At 38.7% G+C, this 27,460-nt stretch overlaps 1 protein-coding gene and 1 long non-coding RNA gene across 7 annotated transcripts; both read left to right on the forward strand.

Annotated features, from left to right (window-relative positions):
- Positions 1-6,229: 6,229 nt before the first annotated feature.
- On the forward strand, positions 6,230-27,252 carry NREP (neuronal regeneration related protein). Of its 6 annotated transcripts, XM_074532309.1 has the most exons (5): positions 7,158-7,309; positions 7,416-7,463; positions 8,945-9,007; positions 22,105-22,182; positions 25,572-27,252. In XM_074532309.1, exons 3-5 carry the CDS (start codon positions 9,005-9,007, stop codon positions 25,692-25,694), a joined length of 204 nt encoding a protein of 67 aa, XP_074388410.1. In that variant the 5' UTR covers positions 7,158-7,309; positions 7,416-7,463; positions 8,945-9,004; the 3' UTR covers positions 25,695-27,252. The 6 variants fall into 6 exon arrangements, 4 of the variants coding, with proteins under 4 accessions (XP_074388406.1, XP_074388407.1, XP_074388410.1 ...); XR_012578004.1 differs by lacking the exons at positions 7,158-7,309; positions 22,105-22,182; positions 25,572-27,252 and adding exons at positions 6,230-6,619; positions 8,317-8,383 and having other exon boundaries at positions 8,945-9,009; XR_012578005.1 differs by lacking the exons at positions 7,158-7,309; positions 22,105-22,182; positions 25,572-27,252 and adding exons at positions 6,230-6,619; positions 8,317-8,374 and having other exon boundaries at positions 8,945-9,009.
- On the forward strand, positions 9,014-17,828 carry LOC141727013 (uncharacterized). The gene is made up of 2 exons (XR_012578006.1): positions 9,014-15,101; positions 15,824-17,828. It is a non-coding gene; the product is annotated as an uncharacterized LOC141727013 (long non-coding RNA).
- Positions 27,253-27,460: the final 208 nt, after the last annotated feature.

Here is a 27,460-nt window from a genome sequence, read left to right on the forward strand (position 1 = left end):
ATGTTCCCCAAATACAAGTATTTATGTTTCTGTCTGACCCAAACTCTGTCCCTTTTATGATTACTTTGAAGAACCCTGCTGGGTCCAGGTCTGAATGAAGAAATTTAAGAGATATTTGTTTTCTAATACAATCACAATTGTTGTAATATAGAGTACCCAGATCATCAACACTTTCAGCATCATTGGCAGTGTGAACCTGAGTGGCTTTGAACCCAATCTAGAATGAATTTTCCTTGATTGAATTTATTTACTTAACATTGTGGTGAAAAAAAAATTCATCAAAATCCAGACATTTGAAAATAAGCTGACAGAATTGATTTAAATCAAACTGCTATCTTCTATTCCTGATTTTCCAGAAGTGCTGAACTAGCAAAAATTCATCCTCTGGTCTTGCATCTCAGCGAAATTAAATGTAACCTTAAACTCTACTTTATGGCCAAACTTAAGTTTGACTTAAATTCATGAAGTGTTGACTAAGGTAATGAAGCAGGTTTTCACAGGATTGCAGAGAATAATCAAATGCATGGCCCATAATATAAAAACTGTAGTGTGCACTTTTAATTAAACAAATTCTCATGAATTTAAATTAAGCATACTGCATTTAGTTAATCGACTTGGATTGAAAGGCTGGTCTCTTGAACTATTGCTTGGAACAGCAATTAACAGTGCAGTCACTAGTGTGAGTAAATGCTACATCAGATGTGAAGGTTTAAGAGTTGCCCTGACACTCATGTCTCTTAAACATCCCAAGCATGGCAGCATTGTATGTGTGTGTGTGCTCTTGTATACACACACACACACACACACACACACACACACTCATATATAAATCAGAATGACATTCACAAAATCTGCCAGTGTAACTAGGAGAGGTCTCATGTTGGTTTGAGCAAAGTACACACCTGTTTTGGGTGTAATTTTGGTTGGTAGTTATCAACAAAAAATCCTTTGATCTGTATTTTAACTTTCCTTCTGAAGTTTGATAATGCCTCAGGCTTTCTCCTCTGTCTGTTCTCCATCTCTCTCTCTCCAGGGAGCACCTGCCAATTCTTTATCCCAGATGGCAGGACAAGTCACTCTTAGTCAGAAAGAAATGCTTTCCCACTGTTTTCCAGACCAAAGTCCCTGAGTTTGCAAGGAGTCTAGCCCATACTGTACTTCCCCCCACCAAGTTTCTTAATCCATCTGTCTTCTTTAAGTAATTTACCATCACTTCCTTATAAGAAAATTAGGCATTGCTCCATGCTCCAGCAAACTTCAGTCAATGGTGTCTCTGTAACACTCAGGCACGAGAGTGGCGATGTCATGCAACAAAGCAAGCCCTGTTCTTGAGACTGACCACTCTTTGGGGTCTTCAGGGAACTCAGGACTTCAGGAGGTTCCCTGTTCCCTACATGCAGATACTGCTTTAAATATTCCGGCAATCAGGCAGCACAACCTGAAAGACTTATTTCTTTTATAGAAAAATACAAGGTCAAGGTCAAGCCAAGTCCTAAACATTTAGTTATGCAATTGTTGCTTAATATGCAAGGTTTCTTCAAAATGTAAAACACTTTTTATCTACTACTTTTTATCTATAGCACTTTTTATCTACTAGTGCTTAGTGTTTTGGTACAAATATTTGGTATTATTGGAACTGATACCAACTACATCCGTGTCCTGGAAGTAACATGCACATGCTCTGAAAAGCTAAGTTAGAGAGACCAACAGGTTCTGGGTTTAGTTAAATGATTCACTAATTCAGATAACTTCAGACCCATTCCTGCTTTCTGGGTCTGGCTCTACAAAAGAAACCCTAACTTCCTGTAAAACCCAGGGGAACCCTGATTGGAGAATCATTGCTCTGTTTTACTCCAACATAAGAATTAGGAGATAATAAATTGATTTCTCAGGGAAGCTGTATAAAATGAGACAAAGCATTTTTCTCCCTATTGTAAAAACTGACAAAATTTTTAAGAGACAGTGATCAATGGACCACAATGGAATTAAGATCCAGGAAGAGCACATGCAGGGTAAGAGTATCCAGCAAGCAAGACAATATAGCCATTCTTTTCTGCTTCTTCTTTTGCAAGTCCAAAGAACGACTTCACCTGAACTCTTAGGCACTTAGTGGTACTATGGCTGCTTTTTCCATGTGCACAACTGCAAAGGTGGCCATCATGAGCTAGTATGGACTGGGACAAAATAAAGACAGTCAGCACCAGCGTCTTTTCCCTCCCTTCAACAGCAGCTCTTTGAGCCATTTACTGTCACTTCTGGAGCTCTACTGACTTCACTGTTTCTCAGGACAGAAATTTGCTCAGTTTTTTCCCTCTAAAAACCCTGAATCATACAGCTTTTTGTCCTATAACATTCTTAAATTATTTTTCTGTCTGGTCTAAGAGAAAAACTCTCTTCATTTCAGTCCATAACAAAGTTCCCTTGAATTTTAGTAAATATAGAGTTTCACTTTAATTTGTGTATGCTTAACCTTTGCAGGGTACTTACCTCTATACATGTAGGTAGCTTCAATGTACTAAAGGAAATGAATCCAACTGTCCAGGTCTTGCCATGATTTCCGTTCCTTTGCTATATTATCTAAGTGTTCTTCATATTAGAGATCACATCTTGCTGTCAAGTGTCCCGTGTCAGTCATCATTGCAGAGGAACTACAACAGGTAAAACCAAGAATTCACTCTGGAAATGTCAAGAACTTCAGGTTGTTTAATGTGAACCTGTTTGTATGACAGCTGATGTGTGGTCCTTACATTCCAATCTGTCCTTATTTAGGAATTTTCCAGAAAACTTGGTTTCTTCTGTTATTTATGCATGCTTCATTTTGTTTATTAATAAAAATAAATGAAAACAAAACTCTCATGAATTTGGAGGTTATACATGAAAAAGTAACCCACTGAATCCAGCTCCCAGAAAATTAAGCTGAAAATACAACCCACAGTTTGTGTCTTCTTAAAGCATCAGCTAACAGACAGTGTCCCACTCTTCCATCTTGTTGCCACAAAAAACATCACACATCATTTCTCATACCTAGTAATAATCCACTTATAATCCATTGCCCCATTTATGGTTTTTTAAATCTTTACAAGTTTTTTTATGCACTTTCTTCCTCAGATTTATATGCTAATGAATAGAACTTAAGAATAGGAATAGCACAAGTGACTGAAGAATTTGAAGGAAAGGAAAACTGTCAATATATGTTTTATCTTTTCACCCAAGTGGTGAGTTTCTTTGTGATGCTTTTTGGACTTATCCATGTAAGTAATGGAGTCATGCAGATACCATTAATAGAAACTGCATATTCACAAAAGCCACAAGCAAATATAACTGAATTTTGGGGTTTGGATGTGTTTACAATGAGTTGTGTGCATGATCTGGCTCCAGTTGCTAAGATGTCACCTGTACCCAGAATCTTGTGCACCTTCTAATCCCCTTCCTTCTTCAGGTGCTCCAGGCAATTCCAAACCAATTCATCACAGGACCAGGCAGCTCTCAACCACCTCTAGCAGGCTTGAGTCTGATGGATTTCCAGACCACAGTCTTGCCATTGTTGTGTGCTGTGCCCAGTGTTGGAATTGGATGGCTGAAGGACAGAGGTGAGAAGACTGGGAATTGTTGCCCACAGTTTCTCTGGTTCCTGTCAGAATTGGAAAGGACAACTTCAGAGTGATTTTCCGGTGACTTTTTTAGGTCTATTCATTGCAAGCCATGGAGTTTCTCAGCTGCTTTATAAAAATAAATTTTTGTTCTGCTGCTTTTACCTTTTCCTCAGCCACAACGGCCTGTTCTGCTCTGTCCACTTTGCAGGCCCATTTTAGGTTATTTGTATAACAGTAATACTTTGTAGGTCAGGACTCTATCAATTTTAGGGATTATAAATCAGAACAAAGATAGAAATAAAGAGAAAAGGAATCAAAGGGAATTGTCAAAGATGAAAGGCAGTAAAAGGAGCAAACTTTTTCCCTATATCTATAATTGACTGCAGAACAAAGTCAGACTGGTTTTGGTAACCACAGGGTGTAACAATCAGGCTTGAGGTTAAATCTATTTTCCTGAGGACAGCAGGACAATCTACCTGAGTGTCACATTTGTAATAATGAAATTTTAGAGGAGTGATTAAAGACTAAAAGATCATTGGAATGTTGGTATTGGATTTCCACCCAGGCTGAAGGCCAGAACTGCAGGTGCAAAAAGATTTCCACTACATTGCAACAGAGCATTTTAGAAAGGGCAATGCTTTCCCCTAATAGGCTGCTGACCTATTGGGTGTTTCTCAGCATCCTAATGCTCTTGCCACTTTGACTAAGACCGAATACGAAAAAACTTGCTTCTTGACTAATAATTTCAGTAAAGTGGTTTTTTTTTTCAAAGATATTTTAGTTCAATATTAGCAGTTTGCTTGAATTGGTTCTTAATCTCTCTCGGTTTCTACTTCATTGTCTAGAGTCCATGTTAGGTTTCCGTGTTCCTAAATCTGGAAGTGTAATTGCATTTCCAAAACTCTTCCTGCCTCACAATGAGGCCAAAATGCCCCCTTCTGTTCTCCCACGCAGGCTCTTGCCCTCTGACTCCTCTTAACAGCTAAACCTTTGCTGCCAGTTTCCATCAGAGCTGCTGAGGGAAGCTGGCTAAGAAAAAGGAAACTGCAGACACTAAAGCCAAACTAGAGAGTGCAGACTTGGAGCAGATCCTATCAGCATAGCTTGTTACAGGCAGCAGACAGGTATAACTTTTCACAGGCAGTCACCTACACAGAGCACAGCAAAGCAGGTTGCTTACTCATGCTACAAAACCAGGTCATGGAAAGGAGATTTAAGCCAAAAGGGCTCAGAAGGATATTTACACCTATCCACAGCCATTCTTGGTGGTTCCGGAAGGAATTTTAGGATGTGAACAGATTCTCAAATGGGTTGCAGAGGATGGACTACAGACAGACTGTGGAAACTGGGCACGTGGTTTTGAGGTAGCAGGGAATGGAGAAAGACACGACAGCTCTAGCTGGGAGTTTATATCCCTCTTCTCCACAGCTTTACAGGAAACTATCTGCAGAAGGTCCAGGTGAATAGAAATTACAAGTTAAATTAGAACCTAGGTGATGAAAAAATTTAAGTTAAGCTGTATTAGAAATTTTGTATTACATGACTTATTGATTGCAATAAATTTTCTGCTACGAGAGTCATAATATAGGATGTTTATTCTTCTGAGAATAAAAACCTTCAGTTGCAACTCTGACTTAGTGCAACCATTATTCTGCCATGGATCCCTGAAAGAATCTGTTCATCCCCTCCTCCGTTGTTGTAGAACAGCATTGTCCACTTCAGCCTCTTGGGGGCTTCATCAGCACAAGCTTCCCACCTTCTACAGTCGGAGCTTTGGTGCCTAGCTTCATTCCACGGTGCCAAATTTCTGCAAGTGGTGAATCCCTGATATTTCACTAGCTAGAACATATAGTCTACAGGTTAGAAGATGCACCAAAGGAAAAAGGAACCCCTTGCTCACACCTGTGCATGTGCCATGAGGGCCTGCTACCTGCACTGGACCCATATTTGTTATTCAGAACCCCCACTGCCAACAATTAAATCATTCTCTCCAGATAAAGTTTAAACATTCAAGCTCTGATGTGTTTCAGTCTTAACAGCTGATGGGTGAAATCTGTGGAGGAGGTAGGCAGCTGAACAGACATGAGCAGTAGTAACTGTATTTTTAAGGCAAATGATCTGATCCTAATGCACTAAACTTAGAATTATTACCACAGCTTACCAGGGGTTTAAATATCAGGGGCTGTTTATGTCCCATGTTTCTCCCTTCCAGCTGCTGAATTTTCCTGAAGCTGGCAGGCCTGCAAAGCATTCACAGACATGTAGTAGCTGCTCAGGAAGGGGCAGAGACATACTAGCCAACTGCTTGCACTCAACAAAATGGAAATCCTAAACGGACCACGGAGTAATGCAGTTTCATGGGGAGTTAAATACCGGTGGGTTTGAAAAACAGGGTTAGTTCCTTATAATCTAGGCCTGACAGAGAAGGCTTCTATTAGCCTGCACCACGAATGACTTCATACCATTATAATCTCTCTTGCCATGGGCATTAACTCTGAGGAAGGTACCTTCACGCGCTGCGGGGTAACAGGGAATCTGCTTCTTTCCACGCGTTTCTCAGATTTTTTGGCTGTATACCCCTGTACACCGTTTGAGGGAGAGGCCCCGTGGAGCACCGCACCGCCCTGTGTCCCTCCATGGATCCGCTGTCCCTTCCCCGCACCCTCTACCCGGTGCCCGCGCAGCGGGAGCCCTGGCTGAGTCTTTGTGTCGCGCTGTCGCTCGTCTGTCGCTGTCGCTTGTCCCTGGCAGCGCTGCGCACGCTCTGCCTCAAGGCGCGACCCCGCTGCTGCAAGCGCGGTGCGACCCTTGGGTGGCAGCCCCGCCACGCCGCGCTCCCCTGCCCCGCCCTCCCGCAGCTGCGGGCACTGCCCGCGGCCCCAGCCCGCGCTGCCCGCCCGCTCCCGGCGCTCCGCGGCCTCCCCGCCCACCGCCTTCTCCCCTCCCAGACGAGCACGGCCGATGCGAAGCGGCGGGCGGGCGGCTGCCTCCGCCTCCCTCCCGTCTCCTCAGATGCCCTTTGCAGGGTTATTATTACAGTTCGTGGCTGCGCTCCGTCTGCCCCCCCCCCCCCCCCCCCCCCGCCGCCCGCCCCTCCGCGCTGCGCAGCGCGCTGGCCGCGCTCCCCGCCCGGCCGAGCTGGCCGCCGCCCAGGGGTGCGCGATCCCCGCGGCCCGGAGCCAGCGCGCCCCGCTCCCCGGAGCCAGCGCGCCCCGCTCCCCGCTCCATCGCCCCGCTCCCCGATCCTCGCCCCGCTCCCCGCAGCATCGCCCCGCTCCCCGATCCTCGCCCCGCTCCCCGCAGTCGCGCTGCCCCGGCGGGCTCGGCCGGCAGCGGGGCGGGCGCTGCCCTGGGGCTCCCAGACAGCGGGGGGAACGCGGGGCTGCGGATTATTGCAGACTAAGCAGTCTGGCGCTGCAGCATCGTGCGGGGGGAGGCGGGCGGGCAGGGAGAGTGCGTGTGCCTATGTGCGTGTGCCTGTGTGTCTGTGTGTGTGTGCGTGTGTGTGTGTGTAAAAGGGGGATGGAGCTGGCAGCTGGCCAGCTACCATCAGAATTAGCTCATTGTTCAATATAACCAGCGCTGGCAAGCAAAACCCAGCCCGAGAGAGGGAACGGGCGGCAGGGGGGGGCGGGGGGGGGAGAGAGAGAGACTTTCCCCCAGCCACCCCCACCCCTTTTTTCTTTTTTTTTCTCCGAGGCTGCACTTTGGAAGAGGTGCAGTCATTCTTACCCACACCCCCTACCCTCTCTCTCCACTCCCCCAACTATAAATTCCCTTCTGTAGCATGCTGCCCTTTTGTAATCCACATTTGTGTTTCAGATCATGTAGAAAGGACAGAAAGTGAGCAGGGAGCGGGGGCTTTTGTCTGTAAGTATATACAATTCCAATCCACAGAATTTAATTTTTTTTTAGTTAATCCCCCTTTGCTTTCTCTCTCTCCCTTTCTCCCCTTTCTGCTTTCTCCTCTCTGTGTTTCTATGTTTCTTTTAATTTCTTTTTGATTTCTTTTTGTCCTTAGCCGGACTTTGCTGCAGCTTGGCTTTCCCCTCTCGGTGCACATTTCCAAACAGGCTTTTTAAAGGAAAATGCGAAAACGTGCAGTATATGTGTCTCTTTGTCTTTGTGCTTTAAGGCTAGATTTCTAGGCTGAGGATTTTTCTGCACACATGCAAGGGGAGATGAGAAGTGATTTTCTAAAATGTTTTCCTTTTTCTGGGTTTTGCACTACGCAAACACCAAAACATATTTTTGAACCTAATGCACTTGGCTTTGTTAGCATGCGTGCAAGGCTCTAGGACAGGTTTATCATCTCCTTTCTTCTCCCTTGTAAAACGAATCTCCCTCTTCTCTGCCCTGACACTGGATTCCTCTCAGGCTGCTGGGGTTTATTTTTGGAAAGCAGTCATTCTTGCAACAGCCTTCTGCATTTTTGCATGTGCAGCAGTTAAATTTTGGGTGGTTCTTTTGAGAAAAAAAAAGGCAACAAAATAACAAAGCCAAAACAAACCATGTTTTGCTGTACATGTACATGCTACTTTTTCTTTTTTCAGACATTTCTGTGTATATTTATGGATATATGAATTTGCAGTTTTAAATCCAATATGTTTGTGTGTGTTTGTGTAAACATATGACTCATTCCTAATTATATTTCGTACATACATGCTATAGGTAAGAAATATGTAATCAATAGAAGAGAATTTTAATTTTTGTTTCTATAAAGAAAGCTGATAAAGGAGATATGCTACAAATTCAGTCCATTAAGACCGTGATAATTTAAGGTAAATGAGGTAGGACCTACTCTTCTTTTTTTTCTCTCCCTGTTTAAAATAGGGGGTGTGTGTGGAATAGAGAGAGGGAGAAAACTGGAGGTTATGTAATGCAGTGCCATTTCCAAAAATACCTACTCTCTGGGCTGTTACATTGTGTTATGCTTGTTCCTTGATTGCAAAAACCCACACTTAGTAGTATGCCTGGGAACAATGGACCACAAATTACAGTAAACATAGGCTGACAGGTTTTTGTCCTCTTGACTGATTTTTACTTGTGTTAACCATTACGTATGGGGCTCTTCAGAAATATACCCAGTGCTAAGAATAGCATAGGGTTCTGCAAATCCAGGTACCAGGGATTCCTTTGTCCTATATTTAAGCCTACAGACCACTGAAGTGCAGAGATGCATGATATATAAGCATATGTGTGGTTAGAATAATTTGCATGACTTTAATCTTAACCACTGAAGCTTATACTTGGTTCACCCACTGTTTTGCTGGCAAGAAAAACCTTTTAACTATTGCAACTGTTGGAATTACTTTTTTTTTCATTTTTAATTTTTTTGAAATTGTTTTCAGATTGTTCTCCTTGTGCTACTTGAGAGAAATTGCAATCCCAAGACTTAACAGAACATAAAAATGGTAAGAATTAGTTGCTTTAGCAGAGTATCAATAATTTTTTGTGTCATTACAAACCTTATTTCCCTCTTCCCAATACTCATTTATAAATAGGATCTTTATATGACAGTTTTTGAGGCTATGGGGACTTGCCATACAATAACTGATGTAATCTGAAAAGCTCCTTATTTTGGATCTTTTATTTTCTTGCATTTTTTAATAAAAATCTGAAATCCGTCTCTGTGCAGTAAGGCTTATTTAATTGAAACAAGAAATATTTAAGTTATTGTGAAAAATACACATCATAACACATGTAGCAACACATGCAGACAAAACAATATCCAGTAATGCCAACACTGACACCTTTCTCCCAAAAAGAAGAAATAGGTCATTGCACTTTGTAAGTGAAAAAGATTTAATGTTAGTCTGTCCGGGAAGTGCATAAGGTGCAACCTAAATTTTCTTATTAGGTTAACCTTCTGAAAACACCACCATTCTTTGTGACACAGATCTGTTCTAGAAAAAAATGTTTAGGCCTAAAACATGACTGAACTTACAGGCACTTGTTTGTAATGTGTTTAATGAACAACAACCTCTTTCCTTCAGTGCTAATTGTGTTTCTGTTTTTATTGATTAAAGACCATTTTTTATATTCTGAGTACCACTGCTGACAAACTCCTGATTTTAAGGATATGCATATAAAAATGGTATTCTCTGAGAAGGACTGTCTCAGACTCAGGAGGACAAAGGTAACTGTATTTTTTTCAGAAAAAGTGCTCAAAGTAGGCAGATTTTGTTCAGACAGTTTTTCATCCTATAGCCTTCTTAGCTGAGGATGCAGCTATCTCAGAATCGTATATAAATACATGTACTGGCAAAAAAGTCATACATTTTGGATGCTACAGGATAAAATATTGATAAATGATGTTAATGTTAATTAGTATTGAGCAATGCTTTAAGTAGAATTGCATAGGATGTACATTAGTGCATAATATTTTTCCCCAGTGTGAGGTTCCAAGGGACATACTCTTATGAAGATTGGGCTAATTGCATTAATATTATCCCTGTCTGGTTCTTTGTGATTGTTTTGATATGGGGGAGCAGTGATGATCAAAGAATTATTAAAATAAGCAAATACGTACTCTGTTATAAAGGCTTTGTTTTTGGTTTTGGCTCCTTGTTTTTATCATTCCTATCTGCAAAAATAAACTTGCAAATTTTTGGAGTTCTAGTCTATTCTGGAACCTACTTTCATCAAAGTGCTTTGCTCATCTGTGTATAAGTGAATAGATGGGGGTGGGGAATTAAAAGGGAAATGATTCACTTAAACTGTGAATAGAAATAATGCTAAAATACATGTTGTTCACACAACTGTGGAATATTGAATAAGGCAACTGTTTTGCTACCAACACCAAGGTGACAGTCAGCCCACATTTTAGATGTTATGCAGGCTGCTCTGTGCAATGTGTGCCTATTATGGAACAAAAGATTATTTTAAGTTTAGTAAGGCATAAAATAGCCACTGATTTCTTCCAGCAGATGGTTCTATAAATCTAGCAAGGTTCCTGTAGTAGTCAGTTTTATAGAGCCAGTTTCTGGGCCAGAACATAAAATACAACTTAAAGCTATCCAAATGCAAAAAATAAAATGTACCCACCTGTCTAGTCCCATTGTGTACTTTGCAGTGTAACATAAATACAGACCTCATTTAGCTGTTTTTAAAAGTTCCCCTTCTTTTTTGTGATAAAAATTAAAATGTACTATTAGGTTTTACCCCAGCTTGCAAGGATGTTTAAGATGTGATACTTGGCAGAATCTCTTCTCCTACCACCACCCTTTCCCCCCCTGTTTCACTTCTGGCACACTAACACCAAATGTAATTCTAAGTCAGACCAGTGACATACTTTCCTTGCAGTAGTGGACACACTTGTCTTTGGCATATTTCTTCTCGTATTAACTGCGAGTATCTCTCTAACCATTCTAATTTACAGGAAATAATCTTCTTTGCATATCAACACTTTCCACACACTGAAATACATGATGAAAGTGCTTACTTTGTTTTGATATCACAGTATATGCAAAGGCTCTACTCTGCTCTCACTGGTCAGTTAAAATTTAACTATTGTGTTTCAGTAGACTCAGATAGATGTTTAAAAATGGGGGAAAATAGCCTTCTTATTCCTTTGCCAGTCTGAAAGTTCATTAATTATTTAGCCAAGCTTAAAGATTTGAAAAGACTAGAATAAACTTGTGAGAACAAATGAGTTCTTAGTTTAACTTCACTGTCTTGCCCTCTTAGTTTCTTAATTTTCTTTTCTCATAAAATGTTTCCTAAACATTTTAAACAGTAAAGGCAAGTTATTTAACACATTAGTTTTCAATGCTACTTCTCCTTTTCCTGGACTTGAAATAAGAATTACCTGATTAATTAATCATTCTTTCTTGCACCTGTTTTATATTAATATCCTCAATTTTAAGAGGAACAGAAAAGCAGAAGAGTGCACTTCCTATTATTCTTATAATTTTAACTCATGGTCATTTTAAGCCATTTTACACAAGAACATTTGCCATTTGAAGATCTGTCCTTACTTCTGCATAATGCATTTCCTTTAAGTGTCTACCTGAAGGAGGAAAGAACCTTTTATATATATGTACAATGTATAAAATCCTGGGGTCACTTAAGTGGTCTTTTAATTTGAAATGCTAGAACTTCTATATACTGCCTTTGTGGCAAGTGCTGAGTGTTATGAAATATAAACTAAAATTTTACATAATATTAACTAAAATTTTGGCTAACAAGGGGGAAAAAACTTCTAACTAAAAAAGAATTTTAAGAAAGGAATTTGTTTTTAATTTTTTTCTGCCACTTTCAATCATTGAAAGTGATCTAATAATTTAAATAAAAAACATGTTAGAAGAGTGGGAGTAAGGAAGTCCCAATTCCAGTTTTCTGTGATCTCGAAGAAGGCTCCTACCAAAACCAGGAAAGGGTTGGGTTTTGTGTTGTTTGTTTTTGTTACGGTAAATATTAGCTTTTAAATAAAGAAATCAGATCATCATTTTAGACAGTTAGAGAAGTAGTCTGTTTATTTGCTTTCAAAGCACTCAGGTGTGTCCTTTTCTCCTTCTTGTGAATTTTAAGTTCTGGGGTCTCACAGTGATGGTGCTTAAAGAATTTAAACTAACAAAGCTAATAAATGTGTATATCAGTAAACAGATCTTTAAGACTTTAATTTTGACTTTTCTGAAAGTAAACAGAAGATAATGTAGAGCCAATCATAAATTTTCTCCTGACTTACCACAGTGAGATGGCTTTCTTGTCAGCATTTCTGTCTGGTGGGGAGTCTCTGGGCTGGCTGTTGTTCAGTATAGCTGTGTCATCGCAGAGCAGAAATGCTCTGGAAGTAGGTCACTTGGGCTGAATGCTTCCTGTCCTGCATCCTTGCCTGAACTGCATCACTTCTGAGGTTATTATCTCATATTTGTCATTTGCATTCCCTGCATTTTATAGTCTTACTTGGAAGAAAAGGGAAATAAGGGATGATGACCTTTAGGGGTGAAAACAGTTTGGAGAAAAGCCCTTCTTTATTAAATTAGAAGGAAAGAAAAGACAGCTTGCATTTGGTTGAAGAGAAAAGAATCACCATCCCATTTAGTTTTTTGTTTGTGTGGGTTTTCTTCTTCTAGTTTGTAGAGAAATGTATAATATCATTTACATTAGGTGAAGATATTTCTGAAGAAAATTTTGTGTTTAAAATTTCATACCAGTTTAACTAACCTCTTTCCAGGGAGTTACATGCAGGTGTCTTTAAACATTCCGTAATTTTCTGTGCCCCTGGGCTGGAACAGCTTTTCATAATTTTAGGATTATTTGTGGAGAATGGAGTCTGGAATTGGTCTGGCAGGGGCAGGCATTATTTGGAAGCTTTTATATGCTCTGAGGAAAATAAAAAAAAAAAAAAAGGAAAAAAAGGAAAAAAGAAAAAAAAAGAGCAAGGTGATGAAATGAGGTATTATGCCCACCCTATTACTAGATGCACATTGGACAAAAGCAACTCTTGGTCTGGCATGAGAAAACTCATACCTGGTTGATTATTACCAAGCCTGGTACTGGAACTGGAATTGGAGTCTCTTTTATGGTAAGTCAGAGCCACACAGAACCTGCAGGACTGTCTGACCCCCTTCTGCTCACGTATAGTATGGCCAGAATTTGGTCAAGAGAAGTTATTCTGAGGGATGAAAGCTGAATAGTTTTGGCCATCTGAACACTTATATTGTGCTTTTTTATTATGCTTATGTAATGCACATGCTATACATTGTGTGTAGTTTGCACAGTGCACTTGATTGCTGAAAACTCAGGGAGAATTAACGCTTTTCCAGCTTTCAAAGTTTGTAAGCAGAAATACAAACCAGTTTCTGCAATACTTCTGTCAAGCCACCTGTTCAGCTGAGCAAAAAACAAACCTTTACTTGATTATGGGTAGAAAAGCTGAGTTTTTAAAAAGAGCAATTTTTGCACAAAGCTATAGATACTGTGGATATTTCAGTGGTAGAGCTCATATGCACATGAAAAGACAAAAGCTTTTTATATACTTGTTTCTACTCAGTCAGAAACATGCTCTGGATGCTAAAATTTTGCTACTTTGCCCCAGCATACTCTATCTGAACCAAACTGTGTTGACACATGGAATGGGAGGCTTATGTAATACTAAGTCCAGGGAAAATCTTTATAATTTTTTTCTCAAAGGCTGAAATTTTGGAAAATCAGAAATAAGAATATACATCTAATAACACTATATATATAACATTGTTTTTTTAAGGCTTGGGATCTAATGCCATCACTAACAATATTTTTACTTTTTTTCTGACTTTGCTATACTGCTGCTTCATAACTGAATTCTGATCCTTGTATATGCTGAAGAGATGGCGAAAGGAGGACACCTAATAGTTCTAGAACAATTTTATAAGCATAATTCAGCTGGCATCATTGACAGGGACAGGGTATTTTAATAAAATAGTTTTATCTATCTGTATTTTGGTTTTATTTCAAATATTTATTCACTCATTAAACCATATTAATTGAGGGCACAATCTTCAAAGGTGAAAAAGATATTATTTCCAAATGTTTAATGCAGAATGATAGTATGAATCACTGTTTGAGTGTTACATGCAATTCTGTTTGGACTTCTGGTCTGGCAAATTCATAGTAGCAGTACTGAATGAATCCTTCTGTACCTGTTGCTGGGAGGATTCCTGATGTTTCCTTTTGTAAATACTGCATCAAAATGAACAAACAAGTAAAAACAACCCACCCTCAGAATAAATAGGATTTTCTTATCCTGCAGGAAGAAGTATCTCTGGAATAATTTTGTAAACAGTAACCTAATTATCTCTACTGGCTTGGCATACTTAGGTGGGAGCAAGTTAAAAAAAGTTCTAAGAAATCTATGTGTCCTTGCTGGAGGTGGTAAAAGCCTTGGCTTAATACACACACTGTCAGAAAGAACCCCTGGCCTCTTCCAGCCCTGATGTTTAGAAGGCACACATTGACTCCTCATAGCTACCTTAGAAAGGTCAGGTTAGAGAGGAGCAAATCTTCTTCTTTGCTTTAAAATGACTGTGTATCTGTGATAAATCTCCATCACAATAGAGTATGAGTTTACACAGCTCCTGAAATGAGTCCCAGAACCGAGAGATTTTTTATTACTTTTAGCCTCCAGAACATCCATGATACATTTTGTGCTTTTGTGCCTGGAGTAGCACTTAGCTGCATTACTATCTATCTGTCCAGTGGAGGCTGGTAATAGGGAGGCTTCAGGTAAATGTACCACAGTGCTTTCAAGCACTTGTTAACAATCATATGCCCTCATTACACCTCTTTTAATGAGGTAAGCGAGGACTGGCTCTACAAGGTGGTTCTCTCTCCTATTTCCAAGAGTATGGCTGGGACTTTTCAATACTTGCCTGCAAAATGCTGCTTGGGCAAGGGGCAGGCACCTCCCGAGGGGAAAGAAGCGCTCTGCACTTGGGGAACTGCATTCCTGGTTGGATTTCTGCTCATCTTTTTGGTATGTGGGAGAAAAGCTGTTGCAGTCCAAAGCAGTCGCTTGAGCCTTTGGTAAGTTACAGCATTCAGGGCATTATTTAGAAAACATATAGGAAATTTTAAGAAATAAACACTTATTTTGGGAGACTGCTTGGTGTATACATTTTGTGTACCCCAAGAGTGGAGGGCCAGGTTTGGGAGGGCACACAGGAGAGGTATTATTCTGGTCTATCTCTGTCCCTATTCTTAACAGTTCACTACAGGCCACTGTTCTTGCTGGATTTCCCCTTAAGATCAAAACTTGATAAAAGGAGGACATTGGACTAAATAGACTCTTTGGTCAGCCTCTGACCATGCTCCTTTTCTTCTTCCTCTGTTGCTCAAGTAATTTGTCCATGCTATGTATGAAACTACTGAAAAAGCACTATGCATCCTTTGGTTCAGAATTTTGGTTGTGCATCCACCTCAGCTTGTAACAAAAGACTTGCTTATGCATCTTGTTCTGCAGTTACTATTAGATGTAGGTGCAAGTAGTTACTAATTAAACTCTACCTTATTGCACTTGAAGAGCAAATTACAAACTCCTCTGTAATTAACTGAGAGCTAGAGTATTATTTCAATTCTCAGCCTTGTTGTTGTTGTTTTCCTGTATGTTGCATGCTAAGTAAAACAAAAAAATTACTGTGGTACAGAGGCAGACAAAATAAATATGTTGTACTGAGGTTGTACTGGGTTCTGAGTTAGGTTTTCTGGATGGCTGATTTGCTTATTTTGATTTCTCTGATGTTTTGCAGTTTTGGAGAACATAGAAATTTACTGGAGGAACAAAGTAATTTGCAGCCATTTTATTACTTGATGGAACTTTCCACACAGTATGCATTTGTTTTTTTTATTTTTTCTGAAATAAATATATTCTTTCCCTTTCAAGGAGTGCAGTACTCTGGTAATAGTTTATGCTTAGTAAAATTCATTAATTCAGTAAGAAGTTGGAGGAGCATTTATGACTGTGTTCACTTATTACTTGTTACTGCTTAATTTTTTTCTCTTAGTCTTTGTATGCATGGTAAATAGTAACAATGTTTTGCAATTTTTTTTGCATTAATGAAGTAAAAAACAGCAAGCCACTCATAGCACACAAGTAGGATTGATCCTTACTGGTGCAGAAAAGTGAAAATTTATTCCTAAACATTGCATCACATTCAGGTGGTGTGGAGTGGATTCCTCCCCAGGGAAAGTTGGGAAGTGTTTACTAGAACTAACCTCATTCAATCACCTATGTTAGGATACAGCTAAAGTTTCTGTAGAGGGGTTCTTACTGGATAAAGAAGTGTGCAGAAGTCTTATTTTTAAATACACATATAAAACATGCAGCCTGTATATGGATGAGGACAGGAATGAGTCCCTTGAAGAATCTGATGCAGATAAGCCAGGATAGGAGACTGCATAGGAGGAGATGCTTCAGTGTAACCTCAAGAACAACAAAGGAAACAACAGATGACAAGGGATTTATAGAAGAAGCTTTTCAAGGTCAATTCCTTATGCTGTGTAGGGAAGGAGCAAATGACATCCTCTTCTGTGAAATTTACAGAAATTGCAGAAGAGATGCAAGAGGACTACAAAAATCATCAAATACCTAATAAATAAACTTTGTAATTCATTTGCAGTGTGGAGAGGGGGATGCAAGGAAAAGCATACTTGTCTCATTTAGGCCTTTTCATCTCTATGTGGTTGTGAGTTTGAGTCATCAGATGGGGAGGAATAAAAAACAGCAGTAATATCTTCCCCAAGAAAAGGCAAAGACATCAAAAGATGCTGATGTAGAGAAGTCAAAGGCAAATTCAGGTGTACAGCTGTCTTGCCATGTTCTGCTGATATACTGCCAAGGATTAATTATCATTGCAATGGCAGATAAAGTCTCACAGAGATGTGATACTTGGAGCGATCCCAGCTGCAGAATCATGATGTAACTCTTTGTCAGTTCTCCCAAACCATTTATCTAACCTTTACTTTGTGGAACTAACCCAAGTGAAATAAATGTAAATTATTGATTTTCCCCACTGTTTTTTTTTCTTTTGATAATCATGGCACTGATGTGAAAACCAGGAATGAGAAAAAATCTGCTGCCCTGACAGGATACTGAAATCATGAAGTCAGGTTATTTGGGATGACTGTCGCTGCATCTCAGGCAGAGGCTCAGATTCGTGGTGCAGAGACGCTCAAAAATGCAAACAAGTTCACAAAATTGTTAAGCCTCACATCTGCTAAATCACACATTCACAGCATTTTAAAATTATTAAGCTAAGGTAATGAAGATGCACTTTAACTTGGGCAGGTTTGGTTTCTGCTGTTTCTGTGGGGAAATCTTCCTCAGTGAGCCTGTTACAGAATCAGGCTATCACAACAGCAGCCTCCCATTTCATCATGAGTACAGCTTCTTAAACATAACAAAGGCTCATCAAAACTTTAAGGACTCAGTGAAATAAGGAGTAATGATGAGTACTCTTGATGTAGCTTTGTCCTAGCCCTCTCCAGAAGGTCTAGAAAATAAAAGCTTTGACTGATAGAATACTTCTGTCCAACTAAACTCTCCAAAAGCAGCAACCATTCAGCTGACAGTTGCTGTATTTATTAAATCCTGTGTGCTAGTTTAGGAACACATCAGATATATGTATTTTGTACTTTCATAATGTTTCCCCCATAGTCTTAAAAATAAATTGCTGAGGATGGGAGCATTAGTTTATCCTTTGAACTGAGGCAAAAGCTTTGATCCTAGCACAAGCTTTCCCTCCGGTTTGGTTTTAGTGAGGTTTTCATTCACAAAATTATTTATTTAGTGTTTGAGTAGTGGTGCAGTAAGATTGTGTATGCATTTGGATTGTGATTGTTGGATGTTGGTTAGAAAGAAAATGTTTTACTGCAGTGGGAGGCATTTGGGGGAATTAAAAAGTACATGGTAGGATGTGCTGTGAAACATACATCTACAGCTCAAACTAGCTGGTAACTAAGAAATTTTAAAGAAATGTGGGTACAGAAATGAGAAGCAGTGCTCCTTTTTGCTTATACAGCCCACTCTCAGGAGGAGGGTGGCCTCTCTCCCTTTCTCTGTTCTGGATTAGGCACAGAGGGCACTCAGTCCTCACAGCTGCTCACTGCTGCAGAGAGAACATGCATACCTCTTTCTTTCCTTCTTTTTCCCACACACCTCTTATCATTCTACTCCTATGTTCCTCAACATGTGGCCATCTGTGTTTGCTATTACACTGTTAATCCATATAGTAAATATTTTTCTTTTTTTTTTTTCCTTTCCTAGGCAGAATTATTGGACATGGTCACTTTTTATTTGGAATTAGGATCTACAGCACTTTTCATAATTTCCTTTTTGTTTTCACTTCCCCCTGCCTCACAATTGGTTTATAAGACAACGAGATTACCTGAAGCTTCTTTAAAAGGTGGTTGCTGATTTCCTCAGAGCAGTTGCTCTTCAATTAACTTTTAGTTAAGAAATCAAGAGTGTAGTTGAATACCACTCTACATCCTGAATAAGACTTGATTGCAAGAATTCAGTTGAGGTTCACATGGGGAAAAAAGGAAAAAAACATTTAGAAAAAATAATTATAAGGGTTTTCTCAATTGTTTCTTAACTATAAAAACTTCAGGAATGTTTAACAGGAGTATACTCATTTTAGTAAGTTAACATGCCATAAATCTGGGGTTTTTTGCTGTTGATCAATTTATGTGAATGTTTGAAAGATGCTCTTAGTGAATAGGAATGAAGAGTGGGTACCAAATAAATTTTAGCATTTTGATGTGATTTTTAGTGTATATTAAGTTCAGCTCTGTTCAAATAATTTAATGTATCTGTTTTAAGGCTTGGCAAAAGACTGTACTCCCTTACCACTGTTCTTTAAGAAAGCATGGCTTAAAATGGAAAAAAATCCAGGAATTAGAATTTTGAAATGTTGGTAAAACAGAGCAAGAGCAAAAGAGTTTCTCAGTCTGCTGGCCAAAGGACTAAAATGGACTCTGCTGGTTTTTAACCCTCCTGGTTTGAAAAAAACCAAGTTGAAACAACCCAAAAAGCTATCAGTACTTCTGGAATCGGAGAGATCTGGTAAACAGACTAGGCATTTATTTGCCTCCATTTTTGCTCTTCTGTAATATTAAAATGCATTATTTGTATCTTTTCAGGAGACTGGAGGCTACAAAATTGAACACATAGACAACCCATAATTCCCAGTTTTCAAGCTGGCCTCAATGTTTAAGGCAGAATTGCATGTTGTTGTGTCTCAGGTAGCTCTTCCCACATCTGATGGTTCATGGATGAAGCTTCCTGGCTTGACTGTCTGGCTAATGAGGATCAAACAGTGAGGCTATCAGTGTGAGTCAGCATTATGCAGACTTGCAGAAACTGTACTTTTCAATCCACCCTAAAGCTCAGTAATTCTGTTTTGAGTCCTGATACTTTGGTTATTTAAGCCAAGCCTGCGCTTGCATAACAGTCACACAGGAAGTACTAAGAAATGAAAATTTGGTGTGTTTCAATGGAAGCATTTATTTAGAAGTGTTTGCTTCATGCTAACAGCTGGAATGTTGTAACCCTTGCATCCTACTCTGTAATGGAGCATTGCTTTCCTCTCTCATAGCTCATCTTGCAACATTTATATCAGTACTTTTGAGCTGCTGTAACTGAATTAATGTTCTATGTGTTTTTCGAATAGCCTAGTTTTCAGTATATTTGAACTTCTAAGTAGCTTCTGCATTTATAAAGCACAGCAAGATGTCATGGTTTGTTTTATATCTTTTTTTTCTTTTTCTCCTTCTGGTGAATTACAGTAAATCTATAGTGGACTTCTCTACACCAGCATCTTTTTTTTTGCATTCCAGAATCTTCCTCCACTTGGCCAGATTCCAAGCCATGATTCTCCAGCCTTTCAGCATTGCTCCTAATGTCCTTTGTCCATTCAGGGCTCTGATACAGTCCTAGCAGAACAGTAACTTCATATGAAATACTTCCATGTGATTATTATCTACCAATATGGGCCACAGTATTTGTTTTTGAAGAAGAAAAAAGGATATTGATTTTTTTTTTTTAACAGAGAATTATTATGAAAGATTGTTTGGGGATAATGTGGGGTATTCTGCAGGTGATAGGTTTTGGGGTTTGTTTTTTTTAAACCCTGGAGCATAGCTGTGAGCTCATCTTACACTTTACACCTTTTCCCTCCTGCCTCATTCCCAAAATCCACCCACAAACTGCAACTCCTCCAAGTTTTTATGAATTTAATTTAAAGAATCCTTTCTTTTTCATCTAACTTCTGTTGCTTATTTTATTCCTATTAGGTTGTTAATAGGGATAGCACAGCCCATAGTCTAACCTAAATACATCTCAGACTCCATGGAAAATATACAAGTTTGTATTCATGATAATGACTAATTCAGCATTCTGATGCTTATGTGATCCTCTCATATACATTTTGTATACTTTGCTGGTGAACAGCATGTCCTGTGGTAGAGCTGAACTCCTACTGCTATTTCCCACCACAGAAAGTATGACTACACAATAAAATCAAGACATAATTGCAGAAGGAATAACAAGTGATTATAAATAGCGACAGAAAAGCTCAGAGGTTACTTGATATCTTTCATACATGTGTTCAAATATTCAGAGTGAGCATTAACTGAATTCACAGAGTGCCCTGTGCCACACATTGGTTATTTTATGTCAAACACACCCAGAGAGCTGAACTGACTTGTCTGAGACCTCAGATATGAAAAAAATCTGTTGCTTTAATCCGTAGAAAGTACTGTTTGTACTGCAGAAAAGCACAGGAGAATGTACAAAGCAGGCACTGCCTTGAGTTTTGTGTTTTAAATTTCTCTCCTCTGTATTTTTCTCCTCTGCATTATAGAAGAGTTCAGTATTTTCTATTGGGAAGAAGATTTAAATACTCTTCCAATATTTTCTCCAGGATAGAACTAGTCCAGTTGTGACAGCTAATAGTCAACATGCACCTCCCCAGGAATGAAAACTTTTCTCATGTTTCAATATATGCACAGGAGCAAGAGAATGGGTAAAACTGGCCCAGCACTTACTTAACTGACTATGAAAGTTTTGATTTCCAAAGTGGAAAGAAATCAGAATGGTGTGATTTATAATGGCTAGCTCAAAACACTGATAGTTTGACATGCTGGCATCATGCTGAAAGAATTCAATTCTCCCAACTCCAAGAGCCCAGGAGAATGACCCAGCAAGAAAATAAATTTAAGAATTTCAGCATTGTATGTAACTTGCACCCGAAAACTTGGTGTTTTTGAGACTGAGATGATGAGATATTCTGATCTTAATCTTGAAGATGAAGATCATCTTGAGCCTGAGATATTAATCTTGTTATTTGTTCACTTTAACCTCTACTGTAGTCAGTGCCCAGTTTTGGATCTTGCCCGTTTTACTTTGAAAAATTTTCCTGTGGACAGCACCTTGTAGGACGGCACCTTAACTGTTGAATCCTGCTGCCAGCTACTTTATTGTATGTGTTTTACAATGGGTTGGAATTTCTTTAATGTGGAAAATGTAGGGAGCTAACACGGAATTCTAACTTTTTCAAGTTATGCGTTCTAGTTTACCAGTCATTGTGAAAGGATATCAAAGGTGTGGTGCTCTTGTCACCTACAGTCATCAGCAAAGATAATGAACTTCATTAAGCAGCCCTTTGCCAGTGACCTGTGGAAAAGGGAATGGACAAGGTTTTCTTACAATATCCTCAGCAAGCTCATTAGTACAGACATCCTCTATAAAAAATTTATTAAAGATATTTAAAAAATACATTCTATACTCTTTTAATTTTTTTTTAAAGTGTCTGTTGAATGTGGGCAAAAATAAAACAATGTAGTTGAAATGCTCTAGAGACAGATGTTGTCATGGGTACAAAATATATGTACTAAACATTAAACACCCTGGGCCAAGCTGTACTGACATTAGACTTGTTTTAGTGATGTGGTCTGTCACATGAACACCACTGCATTTAATGAATCTGTCTTTGTTATTAAGATCTTGTATATATTTATGTCACTACAGGTTTATCAGCCAGGTTCAATGATTTGGATGAACCAGATGATCTTTCCAACCAGCCGTGGGGATGGGGGATTTCCAAAGGTAAAGTTATTTATGTAATTTCTTTCATATAAGAAATAGTTTGCTAAGACGAAAGTCTTTGGGAAAAAAAAAATAAAATGGAAAGTTCAATGGATTTTATTTTACAACCACTTGAAGAAAGTAGCCAGCACTCCTGATTTCATCACGAGTCTCATGTTGCTCTGTTTTTCCTAAAGCCTTGGCCCCTTGCACCATGCAGTTAACTGAAGAGCTCAGTTTTCATTTTATAATTATGTTTTTAGCCTTCAGGCTTGCAGAAAACATGGACTCTTGTTGGCTGCACACCAGAAGGAAAACATGCTAATTTTCAAAGGCTCCTATTTCTTAAGCCTGTCTCTTGATTTTACAAGCTTGACATCTGAGTTTTGAATGCTTAATTTTGGCAATGCTTTCCTAGCAATGCAGATGAAAAAGTCAATGATAATGCAGCAGGAGGAACTGGGTGGTGTTGCTTATCTTTTATTAAGCATCTTGCTTGTGGGTTACCTGACTTGAGTAACAAGCATACAAAGCCTGAAAATTTTCATCTGAGTTTGACAAGAAGTACCACATACAAAGGCAGAAGATGTGGCTCATCAGACAGCATTAATAAGATTTTATTCTGTTACCATTACTGGTTTAAAAATGGAATTGGACAGGAAATTTCAATAGTGAAAAATAAAGATTATGCAGAACCACGTGCATGATGTACATGTTTTATTTTCATATTCCCTTTCAATTACTGGCTCAAGCAGGTAAGTAAAGAAGAGAACACATGGAAAATTGTTTTGATTAAGTTTCAGTTAATAACTAGGCTTCTGCTCATTGTTAACAAAACTCTGCTATTGTTCCATATGGATAACACTATATTTTCCTCTACTCTTTCTCCTCTACAAGGGAACTTCTAAAGTTTATAGGTGGGGTATTTGCAGCCTCATGTGCCAGCCTTCCAGTCTTTAAACTAGCATTAATGGCAGTACTGTGATTCTTAGCATTCACAGTATTCCAGAAGTTCAGCTGAGAAGGCTGGTACCAGTGCCAGAGCCTGATTAATGTGCTCTGTAGGGTCAATCTTACATCAAATGAATTTGCTAATTTTGTGAATCAGCTGTGTCTTAACTAGATGATTTTTATTCAAAACGCTAAGTTAGAAGCTTTCAGTAAGTTGTCATTCATCATTAAACAAAGTTTCTCCTAAAGCACAGGAATGAAACTGTGCAGTATGTGCAGCATAGCAACAATGCTGCATTATATTGGATTTATGAATAGCTGTGGGTTTAGGCTGTACATAGTTTAAAATAAAATGTTCTCAGAAAGGATAATGGTTTCTCAACTAGCCAAAACATATTATAAATCTTTTTCCCTTTTAAAGTTACTGGATTCCTGCTTTTAAAATACAATTTTTTTCCTAGCCTTTAGGTAATTCTTCAGAAGATATTTGGCATGTGCTAGTACAACAACCAGTTTTTAGAACTAGCTCCAAATTTTATTGAGCTAGTCAATATCACAATTGACATTCAAAAGCAATTTCAATATTGATTGCACATAGTTCAGCTTCCAGCAGAGAATCATCTTTAACAGAAACTGTACATATTTGGAAATTTTTTCATTTGTACTATAAAATTAATTAGGATAAATTGGTGAAAAAAACTGCAGAAAGTTTTGAGTCCTTTAGATGAGCGCTTTTATCTACTCAATTCTAGATAGCTTGAACTTCTGAAAATATAAAGTAAAATACATAAATTTTTTATAACTATTATTTGAGATAAAAGTGGGGGGTTTTGTTTTTTTTTTTTTTTTTAATTTTATTTTCATGCAACAAACAAACATAAAAGGCTTCAGTTCTTAATGACGGTTTATTTCCAGACGTAGAAGGGTCACATGGGACTTTATATCTCATGATTGTATGGCAGGATTTCAGGACTGAGATTATTTTCACAGCTGAAAAGGAACTGCCCAACACAATGCTTTTGGAAATTTGCCCAGACCTTTGGTCTGTGTGGTGTGCCTGTTTGCATGTGTAAGTTTCTAGTTTTCCCTTTGTATCCTGTAATGATACACAAGTAACAAATTTAGCAAAACAAAAATAACTAAAAATATTATCATGAGGATGGAATTTTCTAGAGTACTTTGAGGAAACCTATTTGAGCAGTCACTAAAATTTAAATGTTATTTTCTCATTTTGAAATTCTTGCAAAATACCTATATTGGCTCTAGCAAATATACGTTACAACTCCTTACGCTTCTGCACATGTACTGACCAAATTCTGCTCCTTTACTCTATTTCTTGGTGCCCCAAAGGAACAAGTTACCAGCTGTCTCCAGAAAGGGATTTTGCTCTGTGCTCAGCCTGAAAACTGCTCCTGTGTGCAGTGCAGAACTCCATGGGGAGTTCATCTACCTAAAACCAAAAGCTGTCCTGTACACTGTGATAAAGAGAGGGAGAGCCATGGGATGGCTTCATTCCCAGCACGAGTAAATGTAGCAAGTATGAACATCCCAGCGAAGATTCTGGGTTTGAAGAAAGGAAAATTGCTGAAAATTGCACTTTATTGATGATTGGGAAACTGCCATGTGTTTAATTCCCAATTCAGAAATGCACATCAGAAAAAAAAGTGAACTTGGAGAAGATAACTTTAATTTCTTAAACAAAGAGAGATATTGAGCTTATGTGACAAACACATCCTAAACAATATGAGCAATAAAACACCTTTACAATTCTTACCACTTAAACACAAAAGCCACAGATTTTCTTTTTCTTTATCTTAAGCTAAACAAATTATTTTTGTTTCAGATCCCATAGTGACATATAATCAGCAAAGTACTTTAGGCATGTTCTTAGACTTTAGACTTCATTCTGAGGCTTAAAATGAAGCATATTTTTAAATGCTGTTTAAAAACTTTGCTGAATGGACTGTATTAAAATGTGTGTTTACAAAGATCTGAGGCAGCTGGCTCATATTGGAACACCACTTCCTTACCTGCTCAGAACAAGAAAACACTGCAGTTTTTTTTTAGTGTGCTCTTTCTGGTGGATTAATATAGGGAAGTGACTTAGTAGTGTATGTTGGTTGCTTAATTAGTAAAGTTTTTTAACAATGAGAGGTCTAACCTGGAAAAAGTTCTCATAATATTAAGATGATATTTCATAAATAAAATGTACTTTCATGTTGGATCTTCTGCATTTTTTGCTGCTAGGACACATTCGTCCATGGCCACGTGAAATGCTTTTCTCAGATGCTGCAAGAACTTCCTGGTTTTCAAACATCCCTGTGTTCTCTGTGGCATCAGGTGCTTCAGTCATGTTTAGTAGCTGAACTAAAGCTAGGGAACTAGGGAAACTTTAGGATGAGAGAAGGGAGCATGCCACCAAACAAAGCACAGCTAATATCACTTTTTCCTCTCCACAGGGAAATCTCCCCATCTCGAAGGAAGTGAATCGCAAGAAAAGTGAGGTGGAGGGGGCGCGCCTGGCTCCAGCAAGTGGCTATGGACAACATTTCACCAAAATCAATTACCTCTACTCTTTTTAAACATAATTTTTCCATTCGTATTACATATGATGTATGGGTTTGATGAGGTCATGGTGTCATATATTGGAAATTGTTTCTGTGTAAATCATCAAGTGTAAGAAGAAACTATGGGACTCTGAGCCTTGCTTTAGAGAATAACAGTGGACAAACGTGTACCATAAAAACTAGTTTTTAACATTCTAACTCAAGCGAAAGCTCTCAGAATTTCACACTGTGAATCCATGTTTACAAACATTACAGGTGGGCCCTCAGGCCTGGTTCTACCACAGCAATGTCTTTCACTACTCAAACTCCACAGCTCGCACACAACCGGTAAACCACTCTCTCCATTTCCACCAACCCAAACTGCTTCTTGCAGAGGCTGAGAGTCCCCCTTTTTTTTCATTTAGATGTAACAAGCCTAGTAGTTTATTTTCATCGATTGTCTGTATATCTATATTTTATCCATGTACTCTTTTGATGTATAGAAGTAGTATGAAACTCATGGTTTCCTTGTGGTAAGTGATCGTGATGCTGCCACGGGATTTGAGACACTGATGAATGGTGCTATTTTGGACTTTAAATATGCTCCTTGGCAAGGTAGCTCTGATGGAGTTATTTTTTATTTCCATGTTCTGAGAGGGTGTTGGTACTTTGTTTTTCTGAATGTTGTTCTTTAGACTGGACTGACTTGTTTACTTGTGTCTTCAGTGTGGCTTTCTTATTCAGTGCTGTAGGTGAGTAACTACTTATAGTGTACAAGTGAGGAACTGATTCCCTATCAGTGTCCACTCACAAACATGCAGTTATAGTGGGAGCAATCACAAAACTGTAATTTTCGTAAAATCTCCCTTCTGACTCCTAACCACCTTATGGAGAAAGTTGAGCAATAATTTTCCACCAACTTCTCAAAATCTCTTGATTTTTGTCTTTTTTTCTTACAAGCCTTTTTTAAAGAAGGGACAAGTTTTAATGTCCTCTTCAAATCCATAAACTAGGGGATATAGTAAGAAAAATACAGCAAATTTCTGGGAAGAGAAGTCCTAAAGGGGAAAGAGTACATTTCCACAGTACTGTCAACATGTGGAATTTACATTTTTGTTCTTGCTCCCAAACTACTATAAATACAAAATAACACTAACCACAAAACTAAGCAGTATCATCTACTCATGGAGTGTTGTTGTGTTAGACACAGTCTGAAAGCCCACCTTAATTTTTTATATGATTCTGTCTTTTAGCTATTCCTTTTACAGGGCAGGCCTTGTTCTGAACTGTCTTAGCTTCTGACTGTTAAATACCAATGCATGCACTGCACTTCTAGATTTCTTTCCTTTCCCTACCTTCTGTATCCCTTTTCTTGTGCACTCACTTTATTTTCCAATAGAATAGTTACGTCTGCTGTGCTGTACATAGAGCAAGAAGTAATATTCAGCAGTTGTGGCATTTATGTATAGTTGCAGTTGTGTACTGCTGAAAATGCAGGCTTTTGTAACAATGTGATCTTTAATAATGCAAGTACCCAATGTATTTTAGCTATTTTAGTAGGATTTGTTCAATAAATATGCAAGCTCTAAGGGTAGCTGTGATGTGTCTCTTTCCTTATTACAATAAGGGCAAGGTTCCTGTTACCAATTGTTTTCACTTGTTCTTTTCCTGAATCCTGAGGTTTGTTTCAGGAATATCTGGTGAAGTAAAAGGTAATTCCTTTTGTTACTTGCTAAACAATAGCTATCAAGATAACTTAAATGCCAGACCTGGATCTGGGAAATGATGGCTTGCTGGACAAT

This window comes from Zonotrichia albicollis, chromosome Z (assembly GCF_047830755.1).
Source record: "Zonotrichia albicollis isolate bZonAlb1 chromosome Z, bZonAlb1.hap1, whole genome shotgun sequence".
Taxonomy (NCBI): domain Eukaryota; kingdom Metazoa; phylum Chordata; class Aves; order Passeriformes; family Passerellidae; genus Zonotrichia; species Zonotrichia albicollis.